We start from the raw sequence: 14,605 nt of genomic DNA, 5'->3' as shown, positions 1-14,605 counted from the left end.
TCCCCTCCTCCAGCAGCAGGGTCAGCCTGCGGATTTTGGGGGTGCCAGCCGGTGCCAACAGAGCTGCCTGCAGAAATCCAGTGTTCAAAATGGCAAGCTCAAAAGAGGCACAGGATTGGGAAATACACTGAATGCAATGCCCAGAGCAATCCTGTGGGTATGTATAAACACAGGGGTGTATCAAAGGGGCTTTAGGGTCTACTTGAAGGCTTACAAGTATTTGTTTGCATATTTTGGTAGTTTCACAAACTTGATTCTGTTCTTCACTACTGATGAAAATCTAATTGCACCAATTATTGGGCAAAAGCAAATAAAATGCCACTGACGCAGAAGAAAAGATGGGTCTGTGGTAAGAATAACTTTAGGTATTTCAAATATTAATCATTCCCATTTTTCAATATACTTCTCTGCTTCAAAAATAAAAATTTAAATTATTTTAATAGAATTTAATATTTAAAAGCTAATGCCTTTCCATTTGATGTTACATTACCATCTGACCTACTTTAATATTCGTCTCTGCAGTGAACTTGCAGATGTACTTTCTCTTTCTCCTGCCCTATACATAGCTTATTTCCTACTGGTCCAAACGGACAGCCAGAGGACATATAAAATTGTTAGGTAATTGCTTTGGTAACATTTTGCTTTGGTCCTTCAAACAGAGTATTTCATAAGATGTTCCATGCAATAAAAGGTCCCAAAGAACCAAGATCCTCTCATAATGTCACTCTGAAAGACTCCGCAGCAATTCCCAGTGTCCTTGCCAAAATCCTTTTTCAATGAAATAGATTCCAACATTGACAGAAAAGCTTAGATTATTGCTGAGTGATAAAATGTCTGCTGCTAGCCCTTACAAAGACAGAACATTGCTCCCAACTCACTCCTTTTTCTGTAAACTACTTCAAGAGGGTTGGGTATATCTTAAAATTTGCTGTGCAAAACCTAATTTTATTCAATAGGTACCATCATCCAAAAAATGAAGTTATATAACATAAGAGAGACCTAAAAACATTGGGTCAAGATCCTCAAATAGCCATGACTCTATGCCTTTAATGGAGCTACACTGAAGTAAACAATAGCTTGAAGGTCCAGACCACTTTTTTAGGCTTGTTTATATGGGGGAGAGAGGAGATTCTGGGACAAGACATGATTTGAATCTTAATAAACTTAAACTAGAAAAAACTCCTACAGGAGCACACCTCTATAATGGCTAGGGGAGATGGTCAGTCTTTTCCCTGATGTAGTTTGTGTCATTCCAGAACTGCTGTGTCTGCACAGGAGAGGTTTTTTGACGTTAGCATAGATGTTTAATTATACCAGTACAATTTTATCAGTATGACTAAAATAAATCCTCCTTCAAGACAAGCCTTCAGGTTTAGCCACGAAATTTACTGGAGGGAAAGAAATATTCACAATCCCCAGGGGTAATGGTGGCTCAGTTTATTCCATGCTTCCCAAACTAGGAAAAAAAATAAACAGAGTAACAGCTGAAAACAACTTCTTCTGCAGTGGGGTATACTTTTACCTACTGCCTGATGAAATCATACCCAGTTCACTACCAGCAGAAGGTCTGACGTAAAGCAGACTCTCTAGGGAAAGAAGAGAGGAAGTTGAACAGAGAAAAAGGGTAATTTGAAGTTGGTGCCAAACCAACAAAGAAAAAGGAGATTTTTGTTTCCCTTACTACTAATAAAACATAGTAGACTAAAATTGATCCCCAGACTAATAAGGTAGAGGAAAAACAAAAACCTATATATGACAAAACAATAAAAAAGTAATGAAGAGATTTATGGAATTACATAAAAACCTTGGAATGATGTTAAAATTGTCAGGTCACGTTACTGTTTTCAACTCAAAATGGTTAAAAAAAACAGGGAGCAATAAAAATTAGAGCATGGAGGAAAGATAGCATAGGGTTAAAGAGGATGGAGAGAAGTGAGAGGAAGAAAACAAAGCCAGAGCGAATATTTAGGGGGGAAAAGAGAACAAAAAAGCCTGAACACAGAGCCCACAAGTCAAGGTTGTCAATGTAAAAAACGAAAAAACAGAACAAACCCCAACAAAGTGGTGGTACCATCAAAGGATAACAGGCAGCACTTGATAAGAAATGCCTCTGTAGATACCTGGCAAAGTGTAGTCATCCTCAAAGAAGAAAATATGACTATTCCTAAGAAACTAAATAAGAGACATCCCCAATCCCTTCCTGTGCAATGCTTTGGTGTCCTAAGGGGCTTGTCTAAGGGCTTCCCAGCACGGGGAGAGAGGGTTTAACCAGCATCTGCATCCAGAAGCTCCTAGTAGATGGACATGAGAAGGGGACAGACCCATGGATGCTTCAGCCTGTGCTTGGCTTGCAGACAACAGGCACACACAACAGGCAGTTTCTTCTCTGCATCCCTCTCCACACGCCAGTGTGGGATACGTGGGAAAGGGAAATCCCTATTGCTTGATACTTCTCATGGCACGTGACAAATAATCACAAGCTGGTTTGGGATTTCTTTGGGCTGCCAGAAAGAAGAGTAAACTGGCAGGAGGGAGCCACCTGGAGAGGCAGTAACTTGACTCCCTTGTGAAGTGCTGGACGACCAAGGAGGGCAGGAGGAGCTCCTGAGTTGAACATTAAAGCTGATCTGATTCAAAGTCTGCCAAGAAAGGGAAGGACACACGCACACATTGGGAGTAATGATGCATTTTCCTCCTTCTATGTAGAGTGAGGGGAAACAACTCAGGAAATTCATTTAAAAATTACCATGTGTGGCACAGGGAACACCAGTTCATAATCAGATACATAGTGAGTGAAGTCAGAGACCATTAATAGCTACTGAACATTACATATTGCATGTATCCACTTCAGGTTTGCATCAATACTTCTGGGTTCTGTAGGAAATTCTAATGAAAGCATTTGATATGCACAGCAAAATCTACAATGCTGCTGTTTTCCCATACTTTCTGGTAGGATTGGCATACTGAAAAAATGCCTCAGATTTTTCAATCTTTTAAAAGGCTTCCTCCTACTTCTTTCCAAATGGTGGAAAGGGGGGGTGAAATTACAAGGTGGACTTTACAGCCTGTTAAGAAGTTTAACAAATACAGGCTCCAGTAGATAGTGAAGATGGTAGAGCAAGGTGAAATTAAGTCTAGGAAACTAGTTTTTGTAAATCAGTTCCTCCCCCTTCCTTGAATGAAGATGATGCAGTCTGGTATGCAGGTGCTCATCACAAAGGTATAACATGATAAGAAGAGGCAATCTGTTTAACAGTCTCATTCCAAGTCCTTTAAAATGATAATTTTAAGCATTAATTAGCTAAGAAGTAGGCAGTAGAGATCAATGATCACCTGTGCTGTATATTAGCTGTAAAACACTCCTTGGACAGCATGTTTTCAAAAGAAATTTCATTTTTCAAATAATCCTAACCTGGAGCTCACAAGGACTGTGCTTTAAGAGCTAAATGATGCATTACCAGTGTGCAAGGAAACAAAGGAAAGAAGAAACACTTCCACAGGAGCAAATGAAGGTGAAACCTTCTCCCAGCCAAGGCTGCTACCTGAACACGCAGAAGCATACCAAGATTTCATCAGGTTCGTCAAAGGCTAAGATATGGTACAAGAGCCTGCTCTCTGCTTCCACTGTCAATCCTAGGAACTGACACAGCTCTGGCCACTCTCACAGACCCTTCCTGTGCCCAGCCAATGCTGTCTCAGTGGAGTCATACCAACCAGGAGATTTTCCTCTGCACAAACAGCAATTCACAGAAGCTACAATCACAGCAGTTTCCACGCACCGTAAATACAGAAACAAGCATCAGGAACACAGTGCAGGTGACAGGCAATGTCCTTTGCTGCCCTGCCAAGGGCACATAAAATCTTTTCTGTCTCATAGGGTTGGATTTCACACTCTTTCCAGAGGTGTAAAAGATTACATCAGGTCTTTGACTTACATTGGCTTAAACAGCTGCAGTAGAGTCATGGAGCAGTCTTCGATGGAGGAAACAAATGGGAAAAAGCCCAGCAGTGAGCACACGCCTGCAGCTCAGCCACTCCAGGGCAACATCCGGAGCCTCAGGGTGCGAGAGCTTGGCATGCAGAAGAAGTTACCACTTGCACCAAACGTTTTCATCCAAACGGCTTTGCCTGCACTGAGGGCTGGGACTGCGACATTTTCATGGGCCTTTGAGTTTCTGTCTGTGAATACATAGACCACAACTGTCCCTGGACCTTACTGGGACAGCAAGAGGCTATAGTAACAAATCAAGAGCCATCACAGATGACGCAAGCTCAAGTTGCACAGTTCTCATGGGAGGTCACAGTCCACACATTAGATTTGTCTATGGCTAAGAGCTGCTCATTAATGAATACCTTCAACATTACTAGTAACTAAGCATCAATTTGCAATGTTCCAGAGACCTAAGTACATTTGAAACATGCCAGAATTAAACTAGTCAAATAATTTACCATAAATTTTGCCAATAAACTGCAGCCCACAGGTCTGCATATGCAGAATGTAAAACACTCCATAATGACCAGGCAGCCCACAAAAATTATCACAACTGTAACAGTAACACTAAACTCCATTTCTCAAAACAGTGTGGTATGCCACCTTTTGGGTAAATCTTTAGGCATCAGTCCCATAGAAGGTTATCTTTTTAAGACAATTAGCTCTAGAGACAAGAGGAGAAACCGATGATGATATACCCATAAGTAACTCACAGGACTGGTTCCAGCAGCTCGATTTAACCATTGGAGCTAACTATAACCAATACCTAATTATGGTTAAATGTAGGGATTCAGATGGATATATAGGATTGCACTGTGACTTCTGCCCTGGAACTTCTGCCAGGACTATTGTTGGGATTCAGTTCTTTTTTAAAAGACAACTTGAAAAAAAAATAGAGTACTATTAACAAATTTTAAAAGTTATAATTAAAAAAGAAAAAAAAAAGCAAGGAGGGGTCTGAAAGTTTAACTTAAGAACACTAAGATTCTCCTGTTGTTCAGTCAGTTTTTGAGGTAGTATTTTCCATTTCAGAGAGAATGGCTAACACATTTCACAGAGGAGCAACGAAACTGTCTACATGCACAGAGAGAGTGGGGAAGGGAAAAAAAATATTTTCCTCCCCATTAAATTCTTCCAGATACAATAGAACCAGGTGTTTATGTGTACCAACAGTAATAAAAATATTTTTAAGGCACAAATGCAATTGATTCTTTTATGGCCCTGATTCAGCAAGGTAGACAGACTTTTGCCTAACTTGAAGCATGTTGACTAATACCATTGACTTCAATGGAATTACTCATGTGCTGGAAGTTTGGCACACATTTAACAATTCTGCAGTACTGTATCTACAATTTGCAGGTATTTAAAGGAAGAAAGAGATAACTAACTCACAACAGCAATTCTGGGGCTGATCAACAATCTTGTAGAGTCAAAGGACCTTATCACAACACATAAAGGAGAAAACAGTGAGAAGAAAATAAATCTTGATAAAACAAATCTTGATGGAATATGAAAGACTTGACACTGGCAAAGAAAATCTATCACTCTTTAAGGAAACAAAAATCCAGGCAAGTGAGACTACCAAAATTCCCTATCAGGTTACACATGAAACAGAGATTATTAAGACCTATAGATCAGCAACAGGAAGTTTGTTTTTCTCTATCCTTGCCCAGTTATGATTTTCTCTAGATGAAATATGAAAAACAAATTCTTTAAAATATCAAACTAAAGGAAGGACCACAAGAGAGGTAATAAGTCCATTAGACCCTCCCAATAATAAAGAGGAAATAAAACAGGATAAGATTGTTTCATAAAAATAAGTTATTTTTTTACATGACCCTTGAGAAACAAAGATGAGAATACTTGTCCTGGGATTACTTTTTCCACAGAAAGAAGAATAAGGCCAGAAATAGAGAGGTTAAAAAAACCTTTGTGAAATTAAAATAGCAATTAAGGCACTGTTTCTTCAGTTAAATTAGACACATGATGAAGATATGGCCCACTCCCTTCAGGAGGAGATCCTGCTTTATTCACCTTAGGTTTGTCCCAAGGTGTTTGATGAGGGCAGAAGGAAAGAAAAGGCTTTGAAAAAAGTTCCATAAGCCTAAATCCCAGAAGCACATCCCTCTTCCATCCCCAAAAGGGGAAAGCTCCAAACCCTCAAAGTGACTAACCAGTGTGCCTCAGCTCTGATGCAGAGGCCAGAAGCAGCAGCAAGAAAAGACTGTTTCTTGTTCACAACTGTTTGGTTATGGACTCATCTGCAGAAATGATAACTAGTACCATCTGTGGTGGTATTTTTTAGGGAGAGGAGAAGTTAAGCCAGAACAAAGTCTGGCCGCATAGACTTCTGAAAAGCTGTCAGCTGCCTGTATACTTTACAATCACAACTCACCTCGGACACATTTCAAGTTAGTGACTGGCTCCATGGTCTACCCTAATCCTTTAAACCACCCAATCATTTAAGTAACCAGCCTTCATCTTGGTTTCAATAACTTATTAGGAAATCATTTAATGAATATTAGGAAGTCTTTAAGGAAAATGAAAAAACAAACAAACAAAAAAAAAAATCAAAAACCAACAAACCGTCGCCCACAGATCAGACATTGAGTAATCCTACAGACACCTTAAGAAAAATTGCCTATCCTATTTTAAGCTGCTTTCTGTGTAATACATAAAAATGTGCTGAAGTAACTCATTGCAAAAGAAGATAAGTCTTTATACAGAAATGGAGTTCCATTCACATCCATGTTTTCACAAGATGCTTGAGGAATGCATGCACCTTGACCTGCTTCCTGTGGTGCTGTGCTGACTCTGGTATGCTTATGCTGGAGCCCAGCAGAGGCTCAGCATGGGTAGATGCAGTTTGCTGATGGTGGTTTTATTGGGATTGAGAATGGTTTACAACTGAATCTTGTCAGAAATGTTCTCATTAATTCCTCCCCACATTAAGAAAATGCAGATTTCGATCTTGTTGCCTCCCTTTCCCAGTTCACAGCCTGACAACCCTGAACTCCAACCTCCCAATTGTCTTCTGCATTCTAGAGGTGGTTTAATCCAAACTCCATTCTCTTGCTACTTCTAGACCCATCTCTTCATCTCTGCCTTACTTCTTTTTGCCCTTTTTAGAGCTTCTAATGTATACATCTTCAGACTTCTCACAGCAGGTTGAAGTTGAGTGTTAAAGTGAAGGAAGAGTAAGAATAGGGTTTGACCTGCTGCAAGCTGTTTCCGATGCAATACAACATGAAGAAAGAGTGTCACCCTACAAATTACACTGAATTTTAATCTGTTCTCACTCTGATTATACACAGTGAGGTCTGTGTTATGAACTCTTACATTCTTCCCCACATCCAAATGCATTGCTATAATTGAAGGCAGAATAAGTTCATTCATCCCAAAGCAATCCCCTGCCCACTTGGTGCTGTATCGTATTTTCTGCCTTCACTGGTAGTATGTTGTTGGGCCAAGAATATATTACTTATTTTGGCAGATTTCTTTAACTCCAAAACAACCATACATGCTTACAGTGCTGCACAGTCACCATGATGCAATTGCAGTAGAGTGGCCAAACACATATGAAATGTCCATATAAAGTAAAATTAACTCACTGTCTCTATACCTCTGCTCACATTGTAGCAGTTGCTTTTCTGATTCCATAAAATAACCTCTTTATTTCTCCTTTTCAACTCAGAAGCTTTGTTTCTCTGTCTGCTCTTACCACTTTTTTTCGATCAGTAGCCATAACCTATAATTGAAATGGAACAACTGGATTTGATGCAGGTGAAAATAAAGTATCAAAACACCAATATTTATCAAGAAGTAAGTGATGTAAGTCACTAATTTCCACAGAAAATAGGACTACTCTCCTGCAAAACTCTTACACGAAAAGGAGAATATTCAAGGCAAATCTTAATAGGTATCAGTACATTGTTTTCCAAATAGGATATTTTTCAATTTTACTTTGTTATGGAGAAATAGCACATATATTTGAGAGGAAGTGTTTTTATAGAAGGTACTCTGAACTATAGCTAAACCAAAGACTACTACTCTGTTGAAGGATCTCTTCAAAAGTCATATCAGTGGTTGGATTCCCTGTTGAATAGAAATGTTCCATCTCCGAGCTGTTTGTTTCTGCCTTGGTCTCCATCTTGGGCCACCTCTGTATGAAAACAGACAGTTTTCACAGCACACACTCACAACTGATGACTATTTGCATTGTCTCTCTCTATAAAATACCAACACCATCACCTCTCCTTTGGATTCACACACGGGAGTGAAGGGAATAAAAAGCTTTTGTGACCTACAAAAGCCTTACTTGAAATAATTCTCTACGACTTCAGGCCTTTTGGAATGGAAGGGATATATTGTTTTGACTTGATTAAAGCTGAAAAGTTGATTTGACATCCTGTTGTCAAGGAAACCAATTCACACACAAAAGAAAACAGTTGTGATGGTATCATTCAGACTATTCAAGTGACCTTAGAAAGAAAAAAAAGGCTTCAGTTCCAAAGATTTGTATTCAACTCACTTCACCACTGTAGAAATAAAGATCATTGCTCTTTATGCTTATTGGAAAGCAGTTTTCAATCTGGGAAAAGAAAAATGCCACATCTTCTTCCATCTGCCAGATCCAATACTTTGCTGGGACTATAAAACATAAACACACCTACCATTTATTTGCCTATTTTAAAGGACCACAGAAAGAATCATACAGAAGACTTATGGGGAAAGAGAAGGAATTTTTTTAGTTGACAGGACTATGATAAATATCCCCTGACACATACCACACCTATTGAACAGCAGCTCACGAGCCAGGTTTTAAAACATCCTCCTTAAACTACACATAGACCTTACCTCAAACACAGCATTGTTTGCATCCAGCTTTGTTTTCCTGGGAGATATCAAGCAGCAGCATTTTTTTTCTCTGCCAGCCTCCTAGGTCCCTCACAAATTGAGTTTTTCATGCATGCAATAAATGAAGTATACCTGTGCTCAATCTGCTCGTGCTTCCTGCCTACGGAATCCAAAGAGGCAGTGCTGTCCTGGCTGACCACTACCACCATCATCCAGCTTTGCAGTCCATGCAAGTCTCACAGAGGTTTCATTCCCTAACAGCTGTGAGTAGACTGGAGAAATGAAACTTTCTATCTGCTCACACACTGTAATTATACATCTCTTTCTCCAATGACACAGCCTCTGCCTGGCTGAGTGAGCAGACAGATGACTAAATAGCAACTTGTCTCAAATTTGGCTTAGGAAAAAAACAGGCATGATATTAATAAGGAGGGAAATATACTGAAGAATGAATGCCAGTGTTCTTACATTATTGTCATTTAAGGGCATCGCACCAAAGGTCACGGAGATAATATGCCTCAGTCATTTTCCATTTGTTACACAACATACAAATTGCCACAGCATTAATGAATATCTTTTCCCATTCCTGGCCAGCCAAGACACTGTATTATTTCCTCTTAGACAAGCACCTAACCCTTGCAATTCATTATTTCCATCAATTCTTGCAGCACTTTGTCCTTAGGGCTGAGCATAAATGCCACAAGGCGGCTGTGGCTGGAGCATCAAATGCTTCGTATGCCTGAGTCTGACTTCTTTCTGCTAGGGTTTTTTTGCTGGAAGAGCATACAAAGCGTATTGGTATCTTTTACGATCAAATATGTATACACACAAACGTTCATACATGCTCTCTTACAAGTGTCTTAAAGCCCTTGCAGACAACGGGGGGGGGGGGGGGAAATGACATTTTCTGCACTTTGTGAATATTGCTTGATAGCTATATATTGAAATAATAGTTATGCTACAAATACCAAATAACCACAGTAATAGAAGCTACCACGAAATAACTGCATTTCCATTTAAAACGATGACAACTGGAAAGTAGTTCTTGGAACAGAAATGACATTCACAGAAATGTGGAAGGGCTTCTATGAAGGGATATACTGCTTAAACCCTCTTTACTCCTAATAAACTGCTAAGATAGCAGAGCTGAGCTATATAGAGCTATATAGAGAGGAATGCCTCATTTCTAATCTATGCTTCATTGTATTTTAAGTTGAGGAATTTTGCATAAATATAGATAGGAACAGCTGAACCAAATTCCTACTATTTCATAAACTAAATTAGGGTTTTTTTAAGATGACAAATTATTATTTCCACTGTTCACTGTAAGTATAAAGAATATGCAGATGAAAAGAGAATATTGAAGGCTGGTAGCTTTGTACAGTTCTGAAAAGGACTAAACTTTATGTGCATAATTAAAATAAGAAAGAGAAGAATGAAGTCCAACACCAAATGATGAACTAAAATAAGACAAGAGTACTTGCTGCATGTAATCAAACCACCTCCACCTCTGTCCCCCAGGCTGAAACAGTGCACTCGGAATTTTAATGAACATCTTATCTTGGTATTTTCTCCTCTCCCACCCAACAAACTCAAACAGCAAGAGCCAGTCAGGAAAGAAGAAAGCTGATGGCACTGCTAAGCTTACCCACAAACAGGTCCATATTCCGTAATGAGTTTTGTGTGGTTTTCCCAAAAACCCTGGAGAAAAATAAAAATAACAAAGCGGTTTAGAACAGTACTTAACAGAGACTATTACTCAGTGTTGCTAACACTCACAAAGAGCTCTGAACCTCATCCAGGGGAACAACAGCATTAACTCATAGCCTCACCTTTCTCTCATTGTCCATACGTGCCACGCATAGAGTCCAGAAATTACGACAGAAAATGAAAAAAAATCCCAACCCAAAAAAATACCTGGAAAGCCATGAAACATGTTTTCATCAAGGTTTTACACTCCAAAATCTGTTAGCGTTTCATGATTTATTCTTTTTTAAACTAGTTTTTTTCATTGGGGTCCTGACTCAATTTTTTTCAGATACGTGAATGGATGGAAAAACTGACAGAGAAATTAACAGAGAAATTAATATGTGACTTAATGCACAGAAGAGAAACACAGGGAATGTGGTGAGGTCATCTTGGTTTGGTTTTAGTCACATTACTTAAAAAAACCCACGCAAACCTGCAAAGTCGGAGTTTAGTACAAGGCAGTCACCTGAGATACTCTGCAGAACAGTAAGCAGATAAATTTTAAAACATTTTTGGAATATTTACTGCATTTCATTGTCATAATTGATGCAAATTGGTAGACATTTATCTAAATAAACCTGCCACTATACTAAATTGTTAGTGTCCTAAATGGATTCAAATTGATTAATCTAAAGGTGTGCAAAATACATCCCCAAAAGTGAACATAAAAAAAATCTGTTTTAATGAAACTACAATATTTGAGAATCATGCTCCATTGTGTTTGTAACCCGTCTATGGAAAAGACAACACATTTAACTGCATTAATCTGCATTTCTTTCAATTCAAGGAAGTCTATCATGATCTATCTTCATTTCTAAAAAAAAATTACTAATAAAGTAGAATACTTATGCCTCATGTTGAATCTTTCTTATTTTTTGTGACATACGGTAGGTATTAGCTCACACAATATGAAGTGCTGTAAGTACATCTACTGTTGACACAAATAAACAAGACCATGAAACGTGTGTACGCTTCGAGAGCATTTTACCACACTAAGCACAAGAAAATCTGGTAATCAGAAGTAGTTATCTGACTTTGGGTGCTAACTTATTGCTCAAATCAGTAAAGCACTTGCCATCACCTACAGTCCTCCTCTCGCAGAGCCCCTCAATTCTGTTTCATTCTTATAGTATGGTTGTGCTTTTTATTTTTTTTTTAACCCTGGACTTGCAATACTTTTATTCTGCAGGACAATACGTCTCCGGTTTAGAGGCAAGAACTTTAGGTTTTTCTTTAGCTACAAAAAGCACTGGATGATGTGTAAGAAAACACACTAAAGATAAAATTATGAAAGAGGTGAATTAGATGACTGCCTGAAGAGAATATGCATTGCCTGAAAAGAAAACATATTCTCACATGAAAAATTCTTTACTTCTAAGCTAAGCAGAAAAGCCTCATCCATTAGCACACAGAAATGAAGGTGGACAAAGCCTTTGTAATACCACAAATACATACAGCTAACTCGAAAAGACTTTTATCTGCAGACACCATGGGAGGGGAAAAGCTACATACACATTCACACCGACCTGCATTTTGCTATAGCGATACTTCAGCCGTTGCAGGACTTCAGCCTGCATTTGTCATGATTTCAGCATTACAAAGGTTGTCTACTGCCTTCCCCTGCTGATGCAACGGGAAATTCTGGGGCCAGATTCCCCCCAGCGCTATTCTCCAGGCGATCGTTTAAGGCTGAGTACAGCAGGCCCAGCTCATGGGCGCGCTCTGACCACTCTGCCTGGGAGAGCAGCTCCGACCTGCACAAACACAGCTGACATTTGCAGCCACGCTGAGGCACCAGCGTGACACAGGGCACCGCTCGAGGTCACCGGGCACAGTCAAACAAGGGGTGCAAAGCACCGTTGTATCACAACTGTATTGGTTGCTCAGGGCAGAGGGACTTCCAGGTCTGTGAGACGATGCCAAATCAGGTCTGTTCTCCAGCCCACTTTCCTCCCAGCCTGAGCCTTCAGTGAGGACACCCCACACCACAGCCTGAGCCTTGCCCGCCAAACTGTGCTTTGGATTGCAAGCACGCACATAGGTATTGCACTTGCTGTACCCACCAGCTGCATTCCAGCGAGCCAGCAGGATATTAACATTTTCAAAAAGCCTAGGCTTTAAATGATTCAGTGAAAAAGCCTTCCAGAAAGTCAGCTTCTTGGAATAACTGCTCCTGGCTCACTACAGTAGAGGGGTCAGGCAGAACACATTTCAAATCAGGTCTGTTAACCAGTAACTGGTTTTTCACCTCCAGGACTCCTAAATGATTGCACTGGCTTAAAATTAACCACACTTAATTTTTCTTCCCTAAAGTGAGAAGTACAAGCCTGCAGGGTGGGGGGAGAGAAGAAGTTGAAAAGTACCTCGGGTAGAGACTGTGAGAAAGCATCCTCAGGAATAAGAAACGCCCTCATTCTCTACACTTCAGGACACTTTCTTATGTCCTGCACCACTGCACACACATACTCACCACTACCTGTCTCCACTGTTCACCCCCAGGGACCCCCTGCTATCCTAGCCCTCTTCACAGGCCTGGTAAGCCTTGGGCTGCCTGGGAAAGACAAGCACACGCAGAGCCCTGTGAGGCTGCAGTGCCCAGAGCATGGGAGAGGCAGAGAGTACATGAGCACGCATCCCTTACAAGACAAGGCGCACATTTCAGCTGGAGGAAGCTGGAGTCATACGAAAGTGCCTGTGTTTGCTTTTGGTAGCCACGAGGAAGGCCAATGAACCTGCAATGGACTCAGAACACAGTGAGGGGATCTACCACATCCACACAGTTCTGCCAGTTTTGCAGCATCATCCCTGAACACAGCTTCCAGCAGACAGGTACCCTGAAAACATCCTCCTCCTATGAGTCATGTTTGAAGCACAGCAAGCCTTGTAAGTGCTTTTGGTAACTTATATACACTGGCTGAGGTTGGTCTGCTTCAAGGCTCATTATTGCAAGCTTGTGCAGGTTTATAATTGCAATTGCACTTGGTATATATTGTATAACTAAGCACCTGCCCATCACCAGCAGCTGTTTTACAAGAAAATGGAGGTAGAGATCACCTCTCTTTGGCTGAAGATCAACCAGTGGATAAATATGAGAGGAAGCAAACTCAGAAATGGTACCTTCTAACTTGTATCCAGTGGCTTTAACAGTCCTAAAACAGGAGTTATAACAAAGCAATATGGCTTTTAGGCAGGCAAAAATCAAGGAAAAATGGAAACACGTATTCTAATTTTTTAAGAAGACAGAAGGAAACTGAAAAGCAAAACAACACACAGTGTCATGAGATGATATCACGTGCATCAGGAGGAACTGTAGTGCATTACACAGTCACTCATAACAATTAAAAGCATAGTCGCTAATGCGCTCCAAGTCCAAAAAGTCACTTAGCTTTTTCTTTGTTTGGAAGCTGCAGAATATGAATTGTTATCAACAACAATTCAGAAAAGGGACAGGCCAGGGGGGATGTGATGCAGGTGGCCCATACAGTGAGGTACCAGCCTGATGACAGTTCATTATCAAATGAAAGAATGCAGGAGTATGAAAAGCTTCTTTCCCTCCAGAAAGCATATTTTACAGCATCTGGTATACCATGGAAACAGCAGCTCAAGTGGGGGGACTGCTGCACACCCAGAAGGCTTCTTTGTTTACATGGCTGGCAGTTGCCTCCCTGCAGGGAATTTGCATTCTTCCCGTCCTCTGAGCATGTATCATCAGCTGCATCTGTGGGTAGAACCACTCACAAGGCCAAGTCCTGCCCTCAGATACAGGTATAATCCCTATGGAAGACAACAAGATTTGGGTCTGCATCAGCCAGAGCAAAGTCTGGGCATTGCCAACCATCTGTCTTGAGATATCATATGCTGAAGCTTCAGCTTGAGCAGCATACATGAAAGGGCTTCAATTGCTCAAGTATCCCCTTTCCTTTTCTTAAATAGACTCTGCCACTCCAAGACAGATACTTCAGCAAATTCCTCCTCATTGCATATTCACCTTGCTAGTTCCTCACAGCA

The 14,605-nt window shown here is 40.3% G+C and overlaps 1 protein-coding gene across 4 annotated transcripts in view; it reads right to left on the bottom strand.

Moving 5' to 3' along the window:
• The window catches only part of TBXAS1 (thromboxane A synthase 1), a 262,385-nt gene that overhangs the window by 137,944 nt on the left and 109,836 nt on the right, over nucleotides 1-14,605 (bottom strand). Inside the window, exon 7 of one of the 4 annotated variants that reach the window (XM_039383165.1) lies at nucleotides 10,497-10,549. The exons of 1 other annotated variant lie outside the window; for it this stretch is intronic. In XM_039383165.1, coding sequence (XP_039239099.1) covers nucleotides 10,497-10,549 — 53 coding nt within the window. Of the gene's footprint in view, nucleotides 1-8,980; nucleotides 9,056-10,496; nucleotides 10,550-14,605 lie in introns of those variants that run through there. 2 more of the 4 variants (XM_039383167.1, XM_027743833.2) reach the window with 2 other exon arrangements.

The sequence above is a fragment of the Pipra filicauda genome, unplaced genomic scaffold (assembly GCF_003945595.2).
Source record: "Pipra filicauda isolate LSUMZ 115617 unplaced genomic scaffold, ASM394559v2 scaffold2_size9829703_pilon, whole genome shotgun sequence".
In the NCBI taxonomy this organism is placed as follows: domain Eukaryota; kingdom Metazoa; phylum Chordata; class Aves; order Passeriformes; family Pipridae; genus Pipra; species Pipra filicauda.
The sequence above is the reverse complement of the archived record's forward strand: the minus strand, read 5'-3'. Positions and strand labels throughout refer to the sequence as shown.